Source organism: Microcaecilia unicolor, chromosome 6 (assembly GCF_901765095.1).
Source record: "Microcaecilia unicolor chromosome 6, aMicUni1.1, whole genome shotgun sequence".
NCBI classification, from domain to species: domain Eukaryota; kingdom Metazoa; phylum Chordata; class Amphibia; order Gymnophiona; family Siphonopidae; genus Microcaecilia; species Microcaecilia unicolor.
The window spans coordinates 38441750-38458726 of NC_044036.1; the positions used below are offsets into that span (position 1 = coordinate 38441750).

General features: G+C 40.3%; 1 protein-coding gene across 2 annotated transcripts in view; it reads left to right on the plus strand.

Moving 5' to 3' along the window:
• PATJ (PATJ crumbs cell polarity complex component) overlaps nt 1-16977 on the plus strand; it is a 429677-nt gene that overhangs the window by 66084 nt on the left and 346616 nt on the right. For both annotated transcript variants that reach the window (XM_030205409.1, XM_030205410.1), the window contains exons 11-12: nt 5390-5531; nt 13977-14102. In XM_030205409.1, coding sequence (XP_030061269.1) covers nt 5390-5531; nt 13977-14102 — 268 coding nt within the window. The remainder of the gene's footprint in view (nt 1-5389; nt 5532-13976; nt 14103-16977) is intronic.

A 16977-nucleotide genomic window follows, 5' to 3' on the forward strand; every position in this document is an offset into this window, starting at 1 on the left:
ACTGTAAAAGTACTAGAGAGATTGTCACTGTATTGCTTTACTATCTCTGCTTATATTTCCACAGGCTTTGGAATGCATTCTCTGCCTCCACTGCCTGGCTGAGCTGCAAACGCAGCGACGGCTGTCCCACCCAGTTTTGGTCACAAGAAGGTGATGTCATATTGTTGGTCTAAAATTTGGGACAGGAACTTGGCTTTACTCCATTCATCTATGCTGATGACGTACAGGTTTGGGTCCCATTAGTCCTGATGACCCTTCAACACAGACAAATCTCATTTCTAAGCTGGAAAAAATATTCTCTTGGGTAGAATTAAACAGGATGAAATCGAATCTCTCCAAAACTAAGGCTATGGTATTTTCTTGTAATTCCCTTCTCCAGGACTATCTCGATGATGTTTCTTTGGAACCACTGTTTCCATCTCTGATTCCCTTAAGATCTTAGTGGTAGCTTTTGACGCGGGACTTAACTTCTCAAGCCACATTTTGACTAATATTTCTAAATGTTTCTACTTTATGCCCCATATTAGAGATGGGTACACTATGAGGCTCATTTTCAAAGTACTTAGCCTTCCAAAGTTCCATAGAAACCTATGGAACTTAGCCTTCCAAAGTGCTTTGAAAATATGCCTCTATGAGGCTCATTTTCAAAGCACTTAGCCTTCCAAAGTTCCATAGGTTTCTAGGGAACTTTGGAAGGCTAAGTGCTTTGAAAGTATGCCTCTTTGCATACTAATGCATTCACTAGTACTCACTAGTATTAACTATTATAACTATTGTAAGGCGATGAAACAGTGTGACAAGGCGGTGGCCGTAGCTAGAAGGTTGTTAGGCTATATAGAGAGAGGTGTGATCAGCAGAAGAAAGGGGGTGTTGATGCCCCTGTATAAGTCGTTGGTGAGGCCCCACCTGGAGCATTGTGTTCAGTTTTGGAGGCCGTATCTTGCTAAGGATGTAAAAAGAATTGAAGCGGTGCAAAGAAAAGCTACGAGAATGGTAAGGGATTTGCGTTACAAGACGTATGAGGAGAGACTTGCTGACCTGAACATGTATACCCTGGAGGAAAGGAGGAACAGGGGTGATATGATACAGACATTCAAATATTTGAAAGGTATTAATCCGCAAACAAATCTTTTCCGGAGATGGGAAGGCGGTAGAACGAGAGGATATGAAATGAGATTGAAAGGGGGCAGACTCAAGAAAAATGTCAGGAAGTATTTTTTCACGGAGAGAGTAGTGGATGCTTGGAATGCCCTCCCACGGGAGGTGGTGGAAAAGAAAACGGTAACGGAATTCAAACATTCGTGGGATAAGCATAAAGGAATCCTGTGCAGAAGGAATGGATCCTCAGGAGCTTAGTCGAGATCGGGTGGCAGAGCCGGTGGTGGGAGGCGGGGCTGGTGGTTGGGAGGCAGGGATAGTGCTGGGCAGACTTATGCGGTCTGTGCCAGAGCCGGTGGTGGGAGAAGGGACTGGTGGTTGGGAGGTGGGGATAGTGCTGGGCAGACTTATACAGTCTGCGCCAGAGCCGGTGGTTGGGAGGCGGGGATAGTGCTGGGCAGACTTATACGGCCTATGCCAGAGCCGGTGGTTGCGAGGCGGGGATAGTGCTGGGCAGACTTGTACGGTCTGTGCCCTGAAGAGCACAGGTACAAATCAAGGTAGGGTATACACACAAAAAATAGCACATATGAGTTATCTTGTTGGGCAGACTGGATGGACCGTGCAGGTCATTTTCTGCTGTCATCATCATCTACTATGTAATACTTTGAAAGGCTAAACCAACAGAAATTTCATTCTATAAATGATACAAAATGTTGCAGTAAAACTGATACTGGGAGGATGGAAATATACATAGTAACATAATAGATGACGGCAGATAATGATGACCTGTACGGTCTATCCAGCCTGCCCAACAAGATATACATATAAAGTAGCACATATGAGTTTACCTGACCTAATATGATCATGTAACTCCTTTATTAAAATGGGAACATTGGTTTCCTGTACAATTTCATGTCCAATGTAAAATCTTGACTGTAATCCACAAGACTGTTATATCTGGTCAACTACCAATCCTGTCTAACTACTTACTGCCATATTCACCTACTTGGGATTTGCTTTCCGAGGCTCAACACTGTTTGGTGTGCCATCTCCCTATATGATCCTGTTAATTACTTTGCGGAAATCAGTGTTTTCTGTTGCAGGGCCAGTTCTTCGGAACTCACTCTCCACTGGTATGTGTCAATTATGATCCCATTCAGAGTTCAGGACAGTCCTGAAAACTTATTTGTTTAGACAAGCATATGGGGATATGCTATGACATTTGGACTTTTTGGGCCCTCTTCCTCTTGTCCTGTCTACTTTGTTTTGATCCTTTCCTCACCAGGTTGTGAGGCTGTGACCGCATGCCTTGGCCTATTGGATTGTTCCTTTCTCCTTTCCCTTTTTCTTTCCTATAATTTGTGGAATTCTTCTCCGTAATCTCTCCTATTAACATTATTATATTGTGAATCGCTATGATGGTTCACCCTTTAGTGGTATATCAAGAATAAAGTACCTTAACCTTGATTTCTAGAAACCTGGCAGTTTCTTCACCTCAATGGTAGAGAACGTATTCACCTTTCCAGAGGTCCCAATCTAGAATAGATTATATTTTGATCTTTTCCCCTCTGCCCCTCTCCACCATTTGCAGAATTAACCCCCAATAATGTTAATAAGGCCAGTCCCAGGCTGCCCTTATTCAGCTGATACCTGCTCAGGTTAAAAAAAAATCTACAATGTAGTATCGATATCAGTTATGTTTCAAACAATTTTTATTGATCAACAAGATGGAAAACCTACAACTGGAAGCACAAGGCAATAAACAACAGTATCCAAATAATCAAGGTGCAACAGAGGATAATTTGCTCATTAAAACAGATAAACAAACACTTCCTCCCAATGCCCCCCTCCCACACTGACAATTTCCCACATTACAAAGAGAGTATATAACAAGTTATCTACAAAGAATCAGCCATTAAGGATGCGACTGCAGGCTACAGAGGTTAATGACAGCCAGAAAGGTTCCCAGGTGGCTTGAAACTTACGACCTACAGGAGAATCAAGGTCTTGAATATAGTGTCTCTCCACTGTTAAAAGATTCATCCTCAGAGCTCACCACATTTGCACCGTCAGTACCGTGAGTTTTAACACCAGTAGGCGACAACAGTGCAAAAAGCGTGCAAAACCCTGCATCGTAGGACGGGGCCTGGAAAACGTACCAAAAAGTAATTGTGGAGTGTAAGGAACTGGAATTTTCCAAAGAGCATGAACAGAGTGAAGGATGTCCTTCCAAAGAGACATTATTATTGGTGGGCAGGACCAGAACATATGAGCTAGAGTTGCATTGGAAAAGCCACACTTAGGACAGACAGCATGCAGTCTCAGTTGTAGCACAAAAGCTTTTTGGGGTGAAACATAAAGATGCATCAGCAATTTGTGTTGCATTTCCCCGTAAGTAACATTGGATGAAAACGGAGACTTTTAAGGCCCCCAACAACTCAGTCCTCCTCCAAGGGATGACCTGTCTGCCGACCATGTGTCTCACACACAGACATAATCCATCATGGGGGTCTGGTCCTGCAGGTGACAACGATAAAATTGCAGAGGAACTTTTCACTGTGAATGAAAGGTGTAAGCATCGTCCAGACGTTCATAAACAGAGAAAAGCAGTGAACCTGGAGGCATCTTTTTGTTGGGGAGGAAAAAAAAAATCAAAAATAAAGTTTTCCAATTTAATAGGTATTAAACTCTATAATATGGCTTGCTTACTCGGATATCTAGGTGATTGCTTTTTTAATACAGGTGATTACACCCCCCAGTTTGGATGGAAAAGGCATTGTCATCTGTGACACCTAAAACTGCTAAAATCACTTCCAGATTATTTACATTCTAGTGCTATACTACAACCACTTAGAACACTGTGGAATGATATGGCTAGATTTTGGGCCTTTGATCTTGTACCTTTATATGGAAATGCAGATTTCTTTCTTCCTTTCTTTTTTTTTTACTTTATTAATTTAAACACAAAAAATATCCTAGCAAATATCATAGCAGCAGGATACAATGAAAAATAGGAAAAAATATCCACAAACTAATTCTTCGTCCACTAGTGAGGACATTAGAGCTAAGATAATAAAGAAAATAATTAAAGAGAAAAAGAGAATACTCAGGAGATTTGCCCCCCCCCAATGCACTTCATCAGTCATCTCAAATGGTGAATATGTAGAACTACATGGGGGTCCCAAAAAACAACAAGGCAAGCGATCTGCAAAATCCTATATGGAAAAAGAAGCCAGCAGATCAATATAACATCAGAAAGATTTTATTGAAGATACCGCATGTAAACAAATTGCCCGACACAGGCCGTGTTTCGCCCACCAAGGACTGCGTCAGGGGCTACAATAAACAAACAGATTGAATTATAATAAATAAAACATCAAATTTAAAATATAAAAACAACATACCACCATAGTTTCTCATATATTTATGAACAAATAGATAAGCTATAAAATGATAATAAAATGTTATACATACATGTATGTAAAATCTAAACATGAATAAATAAGTATGTGGTGTACATAGAAAGGACCACTTAATACAAATAAATAAATAAATCAATCATCCCATTACAAAAAACGCATTATATGTATTTAAAAATTGTATATATATACAAGCATGTATACGATTCCCAACATATATATAATAAATAATAAATATCTATATAAGAACATATACATAAAAACAGCAAAGCAAGGGCACTGATATACAGCATTAGACCTTGCTCTTGATGGTAAGTTTGTATTTTACCATCAGTATGAATGTGATGCACGTTTAAAACAACTTGCAAACAGCCCTTCTTGTGTCTTACATTTTACATCTGTCTTTCTTGGGTCTTTTAGTTTTTTTTTCTGAGAAGTAGCAGTGGGTTTCATTCTGAGGATTATGAAGATCCTGCTTGACTCCTTTCCCCCACTAACCCTATACCATTGCTTTTTCAAACTCCTTTCTAATTTTCCTGCACCAATATAAATGGATTGAATTTCGTTTCTTCCCTTTTTGTAAATGTACATATGCATATACTATTTTCTTTCTTTTCAAGAATAGTTCAATTGTATTACATTTCATTAGATAAAAATTGAAAACAAAGCTCCTTGGTAATGTAAAGCTCCTATGCTGGAATTACTGGAAGAATATTCAGCATTTTTTAAATGTTAAGATTTTGATTTTAAACTTGAAGTAAAATGTACTTTGATTATCTTTTGTGGATGAAGAAAACTAGTGGCTTGTCTAAATGAAATCAATTTTTTTTTAAATGGAGATTACTCTTATTAGTATTTTGTAACTTTAGGTTGATGGTATTGACATTCAAGAATTCAGCAACCAAGAGGTCCTTGAGACATTGCGCAACACGGGACAGATTGTGCATCTCACTCTTGCCCGAAGGAAGCCGCCATTTGGTTCATTCTCTGTAGAACGCTCTTTGGATAGAGGTAACTGTGTTCTAGAATCCTTATTTTTTGATTTAGGCAGTCTAGGAACATAGTTTATACATCCTGCATTTGTACCTATATTCATACACTGTGTGAGGAAGTCAGGACTGGCCTGATAGCTTGGATTTTAAATTTACTCACCTTTTCCAAATCTAAGCTCAAGCGAGTTATAAGCACATATGCAAGATATTTGGAGTGGAGGAGTAACCTAATGGTGAGTTACATTCAGGTACACTGGATATTTCTCTGTCCCAGGAGGGCTCACAATCTAAGTTTGTACCTGAGGCAATGGAGGGTTAAGTGACTTGCCCAAGATCACAGGGAGCAGCAGTGGGATTTCTTTACTCAGCGTGTAGTTAGACTCTGGAACTCGTTGCCGGAGAATGTAGTGACAGCAGTTGGCCTTACGGAATTTAAAGGGGGTTTGGACAGATTCCTGAGGGAAAAGTCCATTGAACATTATTAATTTGGGTGGGGGGGGGGGGGCTTGCCGGGTTCTTGAAGCCTGGATTGGCTGCTGTCGGAGACAGGATGCTGGGCTTGATTGACCCTTGGTCTTTTCCCAGTATGGCTGCCTTCAAATCCGGGCTAAAGGCCTACCTGTTTGATGCTGCTTTCGACTCCTGACTTGTCACTTTTATCTTATCCTTGTGTCCTTCTGTCTGTCCTTCCCTTATCCTTATTGATCCTGTCTGTTTGTCCTGATTTAGATTGTAAGCTCTTTTGAGCAGGGACTGTCTTTCTTCATGTTCAATTGTAAAGCGCTGCGCACGACTGGTAGTGCTATAGAAGTGATTTATAGTAGTAGTATGATATATGTATGTATTTTTAAAGTACGCATACATTTACACCTGCTTTGGAACAGCTGTAAATGTGTGCACCAGCATTTGCATACTGCTGGGGTTGGTTTTAGGTGTCTATTTTATAAGAACTTAAGAGTAGCCATACTGGGTCAGAGCAGTGGTCCATCTAGCCCAGTATTCCCGTTTCCAAACGGTGGCCAAGCCAGGTCACAAGTACCTGGCAGAAACCTAATTATTAGCAACATTCCATGCTACCAATCCCAGGTCATGCAGCTGCCTCCCCCTGTATGTCTCAATAGCAAACTATGAACTTTTCTTCCGGGAACTTGTCTAAAACTTTTTAAAACCCATATACTCTAACCTCTTTTATCACATACTCCTGCAAAGAGTTCATTCGTTGAGTGAAAAAATATTTTCTCCTATAAAAAGCATATTATCACCTATGTTTCCTTTATAAGATATAAACACAAAACCCTCTGGAATTGCAATCAATATAAGGAATGAAAAAACATTCCACTTCAAGTAAGGTATTAATTTCACTAATATGGAAATTTATGGAGTATTATACTCTGATTATTTGGAGATGTGGACTAGTCCAGCTTCCATATGTACCAGCAATATGTAATCATAGGTCCAAATATTTTTTATTTTTTTAAGAAATGCATATAAAGTGCATAAATTTATTAACTTGATCAGCTTGTTAAAAATAGAAAATGAAGTGTTACTTCACTTCTAATACAAACCTGCCACCAAACAGGGGAATGGTCTCTGGGTCCAAGTGCATTTCAGTTGATTGTGACCCGGTGAGGGACTCCTCGGGTGGATCTTTTTGCCTCGAGCGTCAACGCAAAGATGTCCCGATTTTTTTTTCAGTCGCCGAAAAGATCTAAAGTCAGAAGGGATAGATGCTCTCTTACAGCAGTGGCCTCCCGGACTCCTGTATGCGTTTCCTCCATGGCCTCTCGTAGGGCGGTTGCTTCAGCGGATCGAGGCACACGGGAGACCGGTGATTCTGGTTGCTCCAGATTGGCCTCGTCGGCCATGGTATGCAGACCTTCGGCGTCTTCTGGTTACGCCCCTTCTTCGCCTCCTGGTTCAGAGCAACCTGCTAGTTCAGGGTCCCATTCGTCATCCAGACCCGGCTCGATTCTATCTTACAGCCTGGCTCTTGAACGGGCCCGTCTGAGAAAAAGGGGTTACTCTTCCTCAGTGATTGCTACTATGTTGCAGTCTTGTAGGCGGTCTACGTCTCTAAATTATGTAAGAACTTGGCGGATTTTTGAGGCTTGGTGTGCTGATCGAAGTATTTCTTCTCTGGGTCTCTTTGGCGGAGCTGTTGGATTTTCTGCAGCTTGGTTTTGACAAGGGTTTGTCTCTCTCTTCCCTTAAAGTGCAGGTTGCGGCGTTGTCCCGTTTCTGAGGTCAGGTTCAAGGTAAGTCGTTTTCTGAAGGGCGTCTGTCTCATTCAGCCGCAGGTTAGAGCAGCCTTCCCATCTTGGGATCTCAACTTGGTATTGTCCACCCTGTTGGCACTTCCCTTTGAACCTTTGTCAGCTTGTACTCTTAAGGATTTGACTCTCAAAACGGTGTTTTTGGTGGCCATTGCATCGGCATGGCGGGTATCGGAACTCCAAGCGTTTTCTTGCAGGTCTTCTTTTTTTGGAGTTTTCTAAAGAGCGCGTAATTCTGCGTCCTTTGCCTTCGTTTCTCCTTAAGGTGGTATCGCGTTTTTATCTTTCTCAGTCGGTCAGTTTGCCTGTCTTGGGGTCTTCTTCGGGCTCTGAGTCACAGAAGAGGTTACGTTTGTTGGACGTTAAGAGGGTTCTTAAGTGCTATTTACGGGCTACGGAGGACTTCAGACGCATGGATCGCTTGTTTGTACTCCTCGGTGGTTCCCGTAAGGGCTTGGCAGCTTCTAAGCCCACTATTGCTAGGTGGATTAAGGAGATGATCGCTTCTGCCTACCTCCTTGCGGGGAGAGTCGTCCCAGAGGGGATCAAGACTCACTCCACTAGGGGACAAGCAGCTTCTTGGGCGGAGGGTTTCCTGGTGCCGCCCGTGGAGATTTGTAAGGCAGCGACCTGGACTTCCCTTCATTCCTTTTCTAAGCATTACAGTTTAGACATCCAGTGTTGCAAGGAAGCGGTTTTTGGGGTGAGGGTGCTTACAGCGGGCTTGCTGGGGGTCCCTCCCTTCAACGTACTGCTTTGTTACGTCCCATCAGTCCAATCCTGGGCTGGTCCGGAGGGACACTAAAAAAGGAGAAATTAGACCTTACCTGCTAATATGCTTTCCTTTAGTTCCTCCGGACCGGCCCAGGTCCCACCCGTATTATTTGAAGAGTTGTTTCTTGTTTATTTTTCAGAGTAATTCCATCTATTTCTCAATTGCAGTTCAGGGTCCTTAGTTTGGTTCTGAGTTCTAGGACGGAGCTGCTTCCTGAGTTTTGGGTTCTTTTCAGTTTACAGTTAAAGTATATTAAATTGAAGGGAAATTGTAAGAATGTGCCCTTCTTATCAGCCAGACCACTTTTCCAAGTGAGTTGTGTGTGAGCTGTTGTGATGCGGCCTTTCCATATCTTTTTCAGCATGTTGTTTTCCGTGTTTTCGTGGCTGCTTAAATCAGAGAGGGCACAGAGGGTAGTTCTTTTCTCTATCTTCCTGCTTTGGTAGTCACTTACTGAGTCTAGGGTCACATGGCCAGGGCTCCTAGAGTCAGAAGTTCTCAGTCTCCACCTGTTGGAAGGAGTACACAACCCATCAGTCCAATCCTGGGCCGTTCCAGAGGGACTAAAGGAAAGCAAATTAGTAGGTAAGGTCTAATTTCTCCTTGAAAGCTAAGGGGTCCTTTTACTAAGCTGCAGTAGTGTAGGTGCATGTATTGAGCACGCACCGGGCCAGTTTTTACCGCATCTACAACATTTTTTTTTTTTAATGGGACGGGAAAAGGGCCTGTGGTAAAAATGTAACCAGCATGCGCCGAAAACTGGCCTGAACCCTTAACGCCACCCATTGATCTAGTGGTAAAGACTCACACGCGCGCCAAGTGCCGATTACCGCCAGAACCATTGTACATAAGAGTAAATAAATAATTCATCTAGGCATTATGGGCACGCACCAAATGTGAAATTACCCAGGAGGGTGCGCTGGCCTGGCGGTAGTCTCATTTTGGTGCACACGCATAGAGCCTACCACAGCTTAGTAAAAGGGCCCCAAAGTAATGATGCTTTTTCTATTTTTTTATAATTTGATAAAGTTAATACATTTATGCACTTTTGTATGCATTTCTTACAGTATGAAAAAAATATTTGGACCTATGATTACAAATTCCTTGTACATATGGAGGCTGGTCTAGATATCCAAATAATCAGAGTATGATGGTCCATAAATTTTCATATTAGTGAAATGAATACCTTACTGTCGGAATATTTTTTTAATACTTAATGAAATAGGCTTAAAATAGGTTGCTTTATGTACTTCACATATAGGTGTCAAGTTATAAAATCAAGTCACAAATGAATAAAGTGAAAAAAAAAGGAAAGGTTGGACAATTGAACTAATCTCTTTCCTTTCATGTGGCACCCCATATCAACTTCCAGATCTATATGCTAGTGTACAAGCTGCAGTGTTCTGTAAGGTGCTGTGGTGTAGAATGACCCTGATGTGATTATTACCATCATTGCTCAGGGCTTAGTTCCTGACAGCTAGAAGCAGGCTGGTATTCAGCCACTTTTGAAAAACCACTTCACTTTTCACAGCAAAATTTGCTGGTGGTCCCCTCCTTTAAGATAATCCTGTTGGACACAGTCAGGCATACAGCATTTAGAGTGATAGCTCCAACTCTCTGAATCATTCTGCCATTGGACCTCTGAGAGGAACAGTGATTGATAATATTTAAATTGGGTCTAAAAGCCTTTCTCTCTGACAGCTTTTCCGGTGTAACCCTATATGCCTTCTGGGTTGGTGGTAACTCTCAGGTTTGCAAGCCTGCTAGATCAGGGACAGTATGTGCTCTTTCTCTTTTTTACTTTTTATTCTCTGTTTTCTCTTTTCCTTCCAAACTTTTATTGTACTTTAAGTTTGTTTCAATATTTTTTTTTCTCTGAGGACGAGCAGGCCATTAGTATTCTCACATCTGGATGATATCCGACAGAGCCTGGTGCTGCACTGGATTCTGTTGGATGATGCCACCTAGATGTGAGAATACTTGGCCTGCTGTCCTCAGAGAACACCTGCTACAGGTGAGTAATTTCGCTTTATTGTGAACCACATAGGTATAAATTGTGCTGTGTTAAATAAATATAAATATTCACGTCCTCATTCTATAACTTGAGCACCTAAATGTATGATCTATTTGCATGCTCAGATTATAGAATACTAACACTTACGCACATGGGTGTTAGATTTGCACGTAAGTGCTAGTTGGGCGCTAAGTGGTATTCTGTAATCTTAGTGCGCAACTTACATAGAATGCGAGGGAGGTGTAATGTGGGTGGGGCATGGTCATTTCCCACAATTACATTAACGTATTATAGAATAGTGTCATTTACATGCTAGAGTGCCACAATTAAGCTTGCCATAGACGTAGTGTAATTGGGCATGCCTAAATGTTGGTGCGTAGATGCGGACTTATGCAGATGATATCCTACAACTTTTCTAAACAAGCCCTTTCAACCCATCCATTGGTCCCCTTCAAGACTTTTGGAGTTAATCTAAAAGTGGCTCTCTGGGCACAAATTAGTCCTGAATAAACGAAAAAAAAACTGTGGTCTGCTGATTTTCTGGAGGTCTTCCTATTCCATCTGTTACTTTAAACCTTTTTGGGACTTCTATCGTACCTGTAGATTCTTTTGTTATTTATGAATTATTCTTGATTCTCAACTCACTTTCTCTCCTCAGGTATGTAACTTATGCAATTTCAGTCGGTTCAACGCTATTTTGACCCTGACACATTTCATTCTTTTATTCTTTCTTTATTAGTCACGAGGCTAGATTATTGTAAAATCATGTATTTTGGTGGTTGTTGTGCTAACTTAAACCCCCCCCCCCCTCCAATCTGTACAAAATTCAGCCATTAGATTGCTATGGGGCTCATTTTCAAAGCACTTAGACTTAGAAAGTTACATAGAAACCTATGCCTCCAAGTTATGCTCAGAAATTTGATTATGCCTTTCTGCTACTTCAAAAGTATCACTGACTCCCTATTGTGCAGCGCATAGTGTATTAACTCTCACTTTTAAGGCCCATAGGTTTGGTCTTCCCAACTCTTTGGCAACCCTTGCCATTCCATATTCTCCTCCCTGTCTTCTTCGTTCTATTAATGATCATCGTCTGGTACTTCCTAACCCCAAATCTGCTCAGTTGGAATCTACCCAACGTCATGCTTTTTTATTCATGCCCCCTTCTTTTGGAATTCCTTCCACCTGAATATCCGTGTGGAATTATCTTTTAAGAACTTTAAGTCTGTCCTAAAACATGGCTTTTCATCAAGTTTTCAACCCTACATAAGATTTCAGAGATACATGACAGCTGGGTCCTTTGCTTTTCTTTGCCGCACTTATGTCCCCACTGGTCTTTCTGACTCTCTCATTTTTTCTTTTGGCAGCGTTAGATTGTTTCTTGGATGAGTGTGATGCTCTTTCCTATTGGTCATTGTAGTTCCTTTCCTCTTGCAGAATTTTGTTTTTAGATTGTAAACCACTTAGATCTGCGAGTTAGTTTAGGTGGTATAGTAAGTTTCATTAAACCATATCCCATTATAGAAGTTTCCTCTAAACACCCAGCTTTTTCTGTCCAGAATTTGGTGCACTTTATAGAATTGCCTCCATAGTGTTCAACAGAGATGTACATCTTGGGGACAGATTTGAAATGCCATTAGGAGGCTTGTAGCTTTGTGGATACTTTGGCCTTGCAGGCTGCAGCATATTTTTGAAAATGCAGGAGCCGGTTATGCCACAGGTACATTAAGACCTGCTTTGCTGCTGCTGAATATACACCCATAACTTTAAATGGATAACTTAGTTATAGCCACTGTTGACTCATCCAGGCTTAAGGGGTAAGTACCCCGCCTTGAGTGAATTCCTTCAAAAAGGTGGTAAATAAATCCTAATAATCCTATATAATAATCTGCTCCTCCATCTGGATGCCTGGGTTCGTAGCACAGTTCCCATTGGTCCACCCTGGGGATGACGTCACAGGGCGGACCGATGGGAAGTGAGAGGGAATGGGGGGAGGGGGTGGGGGAAGGGGAGGGGCGGGTCCTGGAACTCGAAGGGGAGGGGTGCCTGGAACTCGGAGCACAGGGAGGGAGGTAGGGAGGGGGCCCTGGAACCTTGCTAGCGCCCATTTCCTTTCTGTTGGAAACGGGCTTCTTTTACTCGTAAATAAATAAAGTTATCCATTTAACAGCTGATTGTCAGTTTGCAGTTAACTGTATATTAGGTTTTAAATAAACTGTAATTAAGCAATACTGACACAGTGGTTTACACATAATATAATAAAAGTAAAATAAATGAAATGATTATAGATAGAGGGACCCATTACACAAAAAAATGGAGCTATAAATCGAGTCCAAGTGAAAGTATTTAAAAGGGGGCACTATCAATAAAAACTGTCATGTAAAGTTTAACAACCATGATGGTTCATACGGTATAGGAAACTGAGAAAGGCAAATTGGTACCCAGCGTGATAGATCTTATAACTAAGTCAAAAGTTTGAATGTTCTTCTATGAGCAACTGGTAGCCATTGCTCTTCTATCAGTAGTGGAGTTACGTGATCCTATTTCTTTGCACCTTTGATAAGTCTTAGAGCAGTATTATGAAGAAGTCGGGCACAATGCATTTTTGTAGATTGGATCCCTTTTTATCAATGAGTCACAGTAATGTATATTATAACTATAGAGAGAACTATCATTTTTTAAGAAAACAAATGTTTAACTGATTTGAATTACATTCATCTTGAAAAAAACATTTTTTTTAGAGATACTGTCATTCGAATTGCTGAAATTGATATAGATAATTAACGTTAAACATCCCTTTGTTTTTTTAAGGATTCAATTTCATCTTATGATCAAGTAACCAATTTGCAGTTCTAGCAAGCATCGAATTCAGAATAGCAACTTCTTGTGCATTAGAAAGATCAAAGTTAGTCATAATTTAAGTCCTCTGTAAAGTTGTCTGTGTAGGCACTGCTTAGATAGAACTTTTTGCTCAGCTCTGTAGTACCCTTAACCTTGCCTCCAGTAAAATGGATAATTTTTGTCTGTTTAGCAACTTAGCCAAAATTTATTCATTCCCTCGGCCGACGTTTTTAGTTGAAAGCACTTATGTGATCAGCACCATGCTGGCCATATGAGTACTTTTGAAAACTGACCTTTTGTTATCTAGTGTGTATGTAGATAATGCGACTTACCCAAGGGAAGGCAGGGCTGGCTTCCAAAGGCAGAGTGTTAAGATTCCCACTGCACAGTAATTCCTGCAGTCCATGCATTTATTTAAGTACATCTGAGATGATATTTTTTACTTAGAGACATAGTTTCCTTTTTATTGTAACCCTTATTTCCCATGTGGTTTTCAGTTTTCATTTGGCATTTTCTTTCTTTGTAGATTATGCTGATTTTTAAAAAATGCATTTTATTTTATAGTACAATCGAATGTGCCATCGTCTTTGCCACTGGATATTGCAGAGATTGAAACTAATGTGGACAGTGATAATGAGGAAGACACAGGAAGAAAATATGCAAATGAAATGAAAAGGTTACATCAAACAGGCAAGTAGACGTTCATTAAGCTCATTGCTAACATCCTCTTACCTTTCTTTATTTGTCAAATTATCGGAAATCCAGGAAAGGTTTGTTGCTGTCTTTTGTGTTGATCTTTACTCAAGCTGAACACGGAAGTCATTTTGTTTTCTAATAAATTTACTAATTGAATTATTAGGGATATTTATATTAGACTAAGATCAAGTATTATCTCTGAGATGTTTGATTGGCCTGTTGACTGAAATTGAGTACCTCTGCAACACTCTGCCACGTCATCCCTTGGGGATGCGAAAGTGCTTGTTTCGTGTCAAAATAAGAAAACTAAGACAACGATTTTTCTGTAAATGGAAGTTTAAAAACTTTAAATTTCCATTTACAGAAAAATCGTAGTCTTATTTTTTAATATTTTAGATGCTTTCTAGCAAAATAATTGAATGATATGAAAAAAATTTCAAAATATAACAGATAAAAGGGGAAACAAAACCTATCCCTCAATAGCACTTCAAAATATAAATATGGAATTAGGTAAAACGGCAACCGATACTACATCAGTTGTGTAAATATAAGGTAACGGACCTCTCACAGCGCACAGCTGTCCGAAGTGCTAGCCTTTTTAAATAACCGCTCAATCATCTGTCACTCCAATCTCCACCCTATCCAAACATCTTAATGGAAACATTCTCAACAAAAATCTTCAATGAAAAACATATTTCAAAGCAACATAAATAAAGAGCGGTCACTTAGCTTCAAGCTTCAATCTGAAGTAGAGAGGTGTGGTAGCCGTGTTAGTCCACTCTTAAAGGTTATCAATAGAAATCAAACAAAATAAAACATGGAAAAGAAAATAAGATGATACCTTTTTTATTGGACATAACTTAATACATTTCTTGATTAGCTTTCAAAGGTTGCCCTTATTCGTCAGATCGGAAATAAGCAAATGTGTTAGCAGATAGTATATATAAGAGAAACATCAAAGCATTACTTTGACAGTCTGACAGAGTGGGAGGGTGGGGGTATGCATGGGGACATCAAAGCATTTCATTGATATTCTAACAGGATGGGTGTTGGTAGGTGAGAGGAGGGTAATAAACAGAGAAATACAGCTTTATGGTTTATAATGGGTTAGAAAACCCAGATCCTTATTAAGGAAATACACGCTGACTCCATATCACACACCCCACAAACCACTGATGGCAGTGCGGCCTGTTTCCGGGGTTCACAAGATAATTCAAGTTGCTCAAAACTAAACAAAAATAAAGCAAACAAATGATTTAAAAATCTGCCTGTAAAATGATAATTGTTACAAACTTCATTATTACTTGCATATAACAAGCAATACACCATACTTGTCACAACTCACAAGTATTGTCTGTTACATGTGAGTAAAGATAATGGGCCTTGTTTTCTAAGGTGCGCTAGCATTTTTAGTGCGCACTAATGCTAGAGACATCCATATATTCCTATGGGTGTCTAGCATTAGCATTTTCTAAAAACGATAGCGCGCCTTTAGCGCAGCTTAGTAAACTGGGCCTATTATTTGTAATAACCTTTCCCAGTATTTTAAAACTGTTCCTTAGGGATTGCTTTAGGAATATTCAGAAACAAAGAAAATCAACTTAATCAGGGCAGTGTGGCCCGTCATGCCAGTAGTAAAGACTGCCATCTTGCCAAGTATGCTTCTATTAAATTAGTAAATCTCCCATAGTTAAATCTAAATAACTCAGCTTTGCTAAGACATGTGTACCTAAATAACTAATACTTCCGCTTGCCAGCTTAGAGGGAATTGACAGACCCAGAACCCCCTGCGACATATTGACTAGAATTGCTTCTGTTTTGCCTATATGAGTGTTCTTCAGTGCAAGGGCCAGAGATCAATGGTGGCCCCCAGAGACTTCTGGGGCAGCTCCCGTTGTCTGTCTTTTTTTTTTTCTGCTACTCTTCTTTTCTACCCAGACTCGGGACAGAAAGTGGATTGGGGAAGAGCTTCATGCTTGAAGGACAAGGCATTTCTCAATAGACAAAAGAGAATGCATTTGTAAATGCTTACAACCTTACGGATATCCTCCAGTGAAGTTTGAAGTTGGGCTGGAGGGGATGGATGTCATTGGCACACAGTGGTCAGTAGTGTCATGGCCCTGCATGGGAAGATATTTGGTGGCTCTCCTTCAGCTCATTAGAGTCCAGGGTAGCCCCAGCTTAAGAATTAATGAATACCTTTCTCCCAGCTAAATAAACTCAAAAAATATTTTTGTTAAGCTTGCTAAATACTACTACTACTACTACTATTTAACATTTCTAGAGCGCTACAAAGTGTACGCAGCGCTGTACAAACACAGAAGAAAGACAGTCCCTGCTCAAAGAGCTTACAATCTAAATAGACAAAAAGTAAAGCATTTAATATTTAAGCAGTCAAGCACAAGAGAACAGTCACAGAAGGAAAGATGTTGAAGGGTGGTCAGTGTGATTAGGTGTTAACTCTGGTTGGAGTAGTGGGAGAAGGTGATAGAAGAATAGAAATGGGTGAGGTAAAAGTAATGAGTGGGTTGATAGGGATACTCAGTTCAGTATTTTGTGGGCAGAATTTGAAATTACTAGAGAAACTTTGTCAGAGCCATAATTTTAATGGTAGCATAGCAATCCTTCCCACCCTAGAGATATTACGATTGGTCCAATTCTACAAATCATTTTGTAATCAATCCAATAACAGACTATAATTTATAGCACACTGAGCAGACTGCTGACAATATTCAGCGACACTTAACTGGGCAGTGCCCCTGAATATTTACTTTGACCTGTATGGCATAGAATGGTTGTTCCTCCATTATCTAAAGCACATTGGGAATTTACACAGGAGAGAGCCATTTTTTTTTGTTTTTGCTTTCCT